Genomic DNA, 6,843 nt, shown 5'->3' on the forward strand with positions numbered 1-6,843 from the left:
TTAAAAAAAATTAAAAATGTTATTCTTTTAGGGTAAATTTTAATAAATTTTTTTCTTACTCTTTACACTCGTACATATCTCGAAAAATCATAAAATTTTACGGGGACAATGTCAAGATTGTTGTGCATTATTTTTCTATTGGACACGTTCAGAATAAATTTCAACAATTTTTTATTTTCACTCTAACACTCGATAGTGTTCTCTTAAAATCTCTCTATACGCCTCAAAAAATCGTAAAATTTTACAGAGAGGAAGTCAAGACAAATTTCTAAAAGGACGTCAATAATGATGAATTGATTTATCAAAATGTTTAAATAAGAATTTGGTACCAAACCAAACATGGTGGTACTAAAGAATACTTGTTCTAGTTCTATGCTAACCAATAAAAATTTCAAGCTCAATTCAATACAAGGATCTATACTTATTGATGACCATCAAGAAGAGAAGGCTCTAAAGTCATCTCTCATGGCAGATCATATTTCACTTGTCCGAGGTAGAGACCGCACGCAGGCGCCATTGGACTCGCCGCATTCACACTCCTCGCGTTCAGAATCCTTTCAACTGAGTTGTCCATTATGTTTTATAAATGATTGAAAATAATAATAACAAAAAGAAAAATAGAATAAAATAAGAAATCAGTCCATCTCAAACAGAATCAAAACATCAAGGAAATTAATAATTAGAAGAAGAAGAACAAAGCCATAGAAGAGAAGCTCACCATCAGCTATTGTTATATCTCCGGTGCCAACGGCTTTGAGTACACCAACAAGTAATCTTACCTGAATAGACAATGTATTTGCAATTTAGTCCATGATGTTTTACAAGAGTGTAGTAATAGAGATTGGACAAGCAGAATATCATCAAAACCTGGTGATAAAGAAAAGAGCGTATATCATCTTCAAAGACTTCCATTAGAATCTCATTATTCTTCCAAGCACCTGCTGCAGATTCATACATGGTGAAGATAAAAAGGATGTTGTCATCAAGATTGCGGGTATCCCCAAAAAAGGGAGCCAAAGACATCACAACAGAATCATTCCTGTTGTGGACATTGTCCCACATATAATAAATGGTAGAGAATTGAGCCATATATAAGAACATGGGCTACTCCACTCATTGCCAATTGGTTTTGAGATGGAACCCCATGATTCTCAACATGGTATCAGTCCGATCCGCACCTATACAGATAGTGACCATTTCCACGATCCGCACCTATACAGATAGTGACCATTTTCACTCTGATACCGTAAGCCAATTGGTTTTGAGATGGAACCCATGATTCTCAACAATTCCACACTACAATGATAAGTATCGAACCAATCTTCATTTTCAAAAAGAGGTTCTAAATCTGGCAGATCTATCATACCAAATTCCTCACTACTCATATCAAAACTGAGGATCATTTCGATTGAATCTTGTTTCATACACCAATAACAAACACCTCCAAAACATACAGCATTGCATAGTTCAGTATACCTCGACTTTACATTCTTCTTCTTCTTCACAACTGAGCCAAATGGAAACACATTTGTATTTGTTGTTTTTGGAATCAAGTTCAAATCCTATGTGGTGATGAGCTTCAAATTTAACATTCTTTGGTTCTGGGAGAATCGTGGATGATGCGCCACATTCTTGTACTTCTCATTAAGAAAATGTGGTATAGTGAGAGCTTCTGTAACAGTTATAACATCATCATTTTCACTATCATCATCATCATCATGGATGATAGTAAGCAATGGGTATGTGATCAAGCGATGATCATCATGGGGGGAAGGGTCTTTGAAACAAAGTAAGGACATAGAAGACTGGTTTTTGGTAATGAGGAGGTGCTTGGCTACAAATTTTGGATCGTTGATGAAAGTGGAAATACAAGAATACCAAAACTTGTTCATAGAGAATCTGGAGGTACCAACAACATGATTTTCTCCAAAACTTCACTTGGCAAATCAAAAAAACTCGCCATTATTTCTGCCATGAATGATCAATATAAGCTTATGACGTAGAAAGAACAATAACCTTATTATAGGAAGTTTGCAATTAATAGTAATGCCAGAATCAATAATTAATTACTTACTTGTGTTGTGTTGTCAAGAAAGATCAATAGCAAGAATTGAGTTGCTCAACAAAATCTCACCATGGAATTAAGGAGTGATAGTGACTGTGTTTGAGCCTTTGAGCGTCAAGAACCATCTTACAACTGATTTCTATATTTAAGTGTCCTAGTTAAACTTTGTGGTAAATGAAAATGTGATATGAACATGAAACATGTATAAATAAGAATATGTCAAAGCTTTAAATGAGTTTTTGTATTGTATGTAATGAATTGAGACTTGAGAGTTTTCTTTTATGATATAATCAATCAATATAACTTTGTTATAATTCTTTATTGTTGATAGTCAAGTATTATCATGGAGATGAAAAACTGTTCCGGGCAGCCTCGGCTGGGCATGGTTGGTTCTTGATGGAGAGTTCATTTCCATGGATTTGACTTTTGAGGATCACATTCACATTCATTTCCAAATCTAAATAAGCTCATTTTTTGTTGCCTTCCAAAAAGACCAACTTGAAATTTAGAACCACTTAGGAGAATTCACATTTTATTGTCCTAGTCCTACAAAGTCTAACCAGTAAACCAGTAAAAGAGATTAATAGATTTACTGTTTGGTGCAAATGTAAGAATGGGATGGCATGATCATCTTTTTCAACAAATATTCTTATGTTTAAACTATATATAAAAAAACTGTGAAAGGCATCAATAATGACTTCATTTCATTACATAGATAATGTTTAAATCATAAAATCAAACTTAACAAATAACATTTTAGTCTCTACACTTCTAGAGCCAAACCAGAGAGTTTGGAAATTAAATTTCCTTCACTCCCTCCTACCTAATAGAAACCAGACTTTTTTCATACAAACAAAACGAATTATAATATATCTTTAGTTTTCTATCTACACCAAAAACATTTCTTAACTTTCCAGTACGAATGTTGCAAGAAGCCAAGTAATATACGCGCGTATCATCTACAAAGACTTCCATCAGAATCTCATCATTCTTCCAAAATGGTAGTAAGTTATTGTAATACTTCTCTAGTGGTCCAATCTGCACATATTTGGTCCAACCACCTGCTACACCTTTATCCATGGTGAAGACAAAAAAGATTAACTTATTCCCCCATGTGAAATCAGGGGCCAAATACATCACAACAGAATCATTCCACACTGCCAAGCGCGTACTATAAGAAACCAAGAAATCTTCCGCGGCATAAAAATGTTCAAAATCTGGCAAATCTATCATACGAAATTCCTCACTACTCATATCAAAACTGAGGATCTTATCAATTCCAGGTTGGCTAATATACCAGTAACAAACACCTCCAAAACATACAGCATTGCATAGTTGAGTATGCACTATATAATCCATTACGTCTTGAGACATGTTGATCTCTCTCCAAGAATCAGAACCCACTGTGTATACCTCAACTTTACATTCTTCTTCATCACCGAGCCAAATGTAAACACATTTGTATTTGTTGTTTCTAGAATCATGTTCAAATCCTATGTGGTGATAAGCTATAAACGTAACACTATTCTTCGGTTGTGGGAGAATCATGAATTCTTTCAACGCAGGATTACACAACGCCATAGTTATAGTCTCCTCAATACCATCATTTACTAGCAAAAGAAGTCCATCACAGTGATATATTTTATTCCATCTATTCATATCCAAAAGTGGCATACTCAGATCTACTGTGACTGTTCTAAAATGATTCTTCTTACCACCACCATCATCATCATCATCATCATCATCTTCAAGGATAATAGTGACAACATCATCATCGCCATGGATTATAGTGACATAATCATTATCATGGATTATAGTGTCATCATCATCACCATCAACATGGATTATAGTGAGCAATGGGTATGTGATCATGCGATGATCGTCATGGGGGGAAGGGTCTTCGAAACAAAGAAAGGATATGGAAGATTCGCTTTTGGTATTGAGGAGGTGCTTAGCTGCAAATTTTGGATCGTTGATGAAAGTGGAAATACAAGAATACCAAAACTTGTTAACAGATTTACATTCTACTACAGAATCTGCAGGCACCAACAACATGATTTTCTCCACAACTTCACTTGGCAAATCACAAAATCTCCCCATTTCTGCCATCAATGATCAAACTAAGCTTATAATCAAAATTATTAACTTTAAAAAAGGAATAAGATTATAGAAAGATGAAATTGTTCATTCATAGGACAAAATATACTAAAAAATCATGACAGAAAAATCCAAACTTCAAAGATTTTGTTCAGTTGAAAAAGAAAACAATAAAAAAATGGAAATAAATTCTGAAGTGAAGTGAGTGGCTAACCTTAATTTCTGTATTTCTGTATGATTAAGCTCTTCCTCTCCTTCCTTTTCTACTCTGGTTTCTAACTCAAACCAGAAAAAGAACCCAGAAGAAGGAAGACAACACAAACAAAATAAAAAAAAATGGTATTTCTCTTGAATTTTTGTATGAGCTATTCTGATTGTTCAGAACTCTCATATATATATATATATAGGTAAATTATAAAAGCAAATAATACATTGAAGTGAACCAACCAATACCATAATTATAATTACATAGAAACAATACAATACACCTTTTTGAATACCCCAAACAACTGTAGGACTTCCCAATACAAGAAGAATAATTGTCAATTCATATTTCCAATACAATTTACCAACTCATTTTTATTTAAGCTTCTTCCCACCGTCCTATTTATTTAACTTCTCCATCACAAAATATTAACTCATATATAAGACTTTTTTTTTTTTCTCCACAACTTCACTGAATTAAGAGTAATAGGGATTAGGAAATACTTTTAAAGGTTTTATAATGGATACGATTCAAGTTTAAACAATAAGTGATAGTGATTAGTATAACATATAGTGAAGGATTTCCACAACCATTTCTTTCTTAGTGAAATATTTCACTGAAGAAGAACAAGCTTGTTAGTCACACTCTCATGCATTTTATGATGAATGAATTATCTACACAAACTTATTACCAACTGTACTCTGTACATATATATATATAAATATATGTTATAAAGCTGTCCTAGGTGACCAAATTGTGACATTAAGACCTGAAATAAAGAAAGAAAGAAAGCATAATGCACCAGACCAGAACATGAAGAAGATTTTGAGGAAGCTCCAACCTGAAATTAAGATGAAACTGAATCAGGAGTTTGGATTCAAAAAAAAATTTGGACCATTTCTCGATTTGTGCGTGTCATCCTTGCGCAGGGGCCATGCTAATCTTCTCTGTATCGTTCCAATTTTATCGGATGTCCCCGAAGGGACAAGTAATGTGACTGAGGTAAGGATATATAAACATTCTAAGGAAATGTTATATTGGCGATGTGGGACAATTAGAATTTGTACTTTGTACAAATCAAATCTGTGGGCCGTTATTTACAAGGTAACAAATTTGTTGTTGGTAAAGTCCGGCCCAATACAAACAGAGCCTGCTATGCTTTGGATGAGTGACTGACTTATGTGTCGTTCTCTTATGTTTTCTGTCGTTTTTTGTAAAGACTTAAATAAAAGTTTCAATATTTTATGAGTGCCAAAAGCATATATAATTAAAATAAATTTGGGTACGGTTGGGTTCTCCGTGATTTTGGGGCCAAGTCTTGCAGGCGAGAACGGGGTCTTGGGATGGTTGTGTTAATCCGGCTCTTGCTGAGGCTCTTGGTGTGAAAGAGGTACTAAGCTGGATAAAGGAATCAAAACTTTCTCGTATCACTGTGGAATCGGATAGCCTCATAACAGTTCAAGCTTTTCGGAGCTCGGTGAATACTAATTCTCCTTTCGGTTGTTGCATTGCAGAATGCAAGAGAATAATTTCAAATTTGAATTATGTTTGTTTACGTTTTATTAAACGTTCTGCTAACCGTGTGGCTCATGGTCTTGCCCGAGTCTCATGGTTATATGCTGAGCGTAGTGATTCGGTGGACACTGTTCCGAATAATATTAGTGATGTAATTGCGCAAGAATTGTTTTAAATAAAGTTATCAGCTTTTATTCAAAAAAAAATAAATATGTATCATTGCAAAATAGTAAACTAAGCCAAAGAGACTCAACATAAATTCACTAAAGAAATTAGATATCATAGTATATTACTGGACCCATCTCGAAGTATTTTTTTGCATTAGTCACAATGAATTCGTACTACTAAGACGTGAATGTGAAGATTAATTTCGTGGGAGGAAGCCAAGATTGTTGTCAATCACTTTTCTATTAGTTACGTTAAGTGAAAACCTAGTTTTCAAGCACTAATAATCATTTTTATCGAAATAGTAAAAATCTCACATTTTTGATAGTGGTACTCCTTTGTGAAATGTCGCCCGGACCACCTCAGAATATTTATCCCCACTCGTCACAATGAATTGGTACTACTAAGACGTGAATAAGAAGATTAGTTTTGAGTTAAATTTTGTTAAAATGGCCTCCTAATTAAATAATTGAAAACATTCTTCGGATAAATTTTAATAAGTTTTTTTTTCTTATTCTTTCACTTGTTAGTGTTCTCTTAAAATCTCACATTACACATCTCGAAAAATCCTAAAATTTTACGGAACAAAGCCAAGACCGTTGTGAATCACTTTTCTATTAGACACGTTTGAGATAAAAAGTAGTTTTCATGCACTAACTAGTCATAATGAATTCGTAGAATTAAGACGTGAATATGAAGATTGAGTTTGCGTTAAATTTTGTTAAAATGGCCCCCTAATTAAAAAATTTAAAATATTCTTCTTTGTAGGATAAATTTTAATAAGTTTTTTCCTTAC

General features: G+C 33.8%; 1 protein-coding gene, 1 long non-coding RNA gene and 1 other non-coding gene across 4 annotated transcripts; all 3 read right to left on the reverse strand.

Moving 5' to 3' along the window:
• Positions 1-279: 279 nt before the first annotated feature.
• Positions 280-889, reverse strand: LOC115720921 (uncharacterized). Its single transcript, XR_004012345.2, has 3 exons — positions 868-889; positions 719-779; positions 280-561 (listed from the first exon to the last, which is right to left on the reverse strand). It is a non-coding gene; the product is annotated as an uncharacterized LOC115720921 (long non-coding RNA).
• A 1,859-nt stretch (positions 890-2,748) lies between these two features.
• Positions 2,749-5,741, reverse strand: LOC115720838 (putative F-box only protein 9). 2 transcript variants are annotated; one of them, XM_030650027.2, is made up of 3 exons: positions 5,209-5,741; positions 4,377-4,437; positions 2,749-4,167 (listed from the first exon to the last, which is right to left on the reverse strand). In XM_030650027.2, exon 3 carries the CDS (start codon positions 4,163-4,165, stop codon positions 2,885-2,887), a length of 1,281 nt encoding a protein of 426 aa, XP_030505887.1. In that variant the 5' UTR covers positions 4,166-4,167; positions 4,377-4,437; positions 5,209-5,741; the 3' UTR covers positions 2,749-2,884. The 2 variants fall into 2 exon arrangements, with proteins under 2 accessions (XP_030505887.1, XP_060967041.1); XM_061111058.1 differs by having other exon boundaries at positions 2,749-4,437.
• Positions 5,251-5,353, reverse strand: LOC133035303 (U6 spliceosomal RNA). Its single transcript, XR_009686576.1, has one exon. It is a non-coding gene; the product is annotated as a U6 spliceosomal RNA (small nuclear RNA).
• Positions 5,742-6,843: the final 1,102 nt, after the last annotated feature.

Source organism: Cannabis sativa, chromosome 2 (assembly GCF_029168945.1).
Source record: "Cannabis sativa cultivar Pink pepper isolate KNU-18-1 chromosome 2, ASM2916894v1, whole genome shotgun sequence".
NCBI classification, from domain to species: domain Eukaryota; kingdom Viridiplantae; phylum Streptophyta; class Magnoliopsida; order Rosales; family Cannabaceae; genus Cannabis; species Cannabis sativa.

Bases quoted from the DNA above. Each gene is read 5' to 3' on its own strand.
- LOC115720838 (XM_061111058.1), bottom strand. From the start codon at position 4,174: ATGGCAGAAATGGGGAGATTTTGTGATTTGCCAAGTGAAGTTGTGGAG.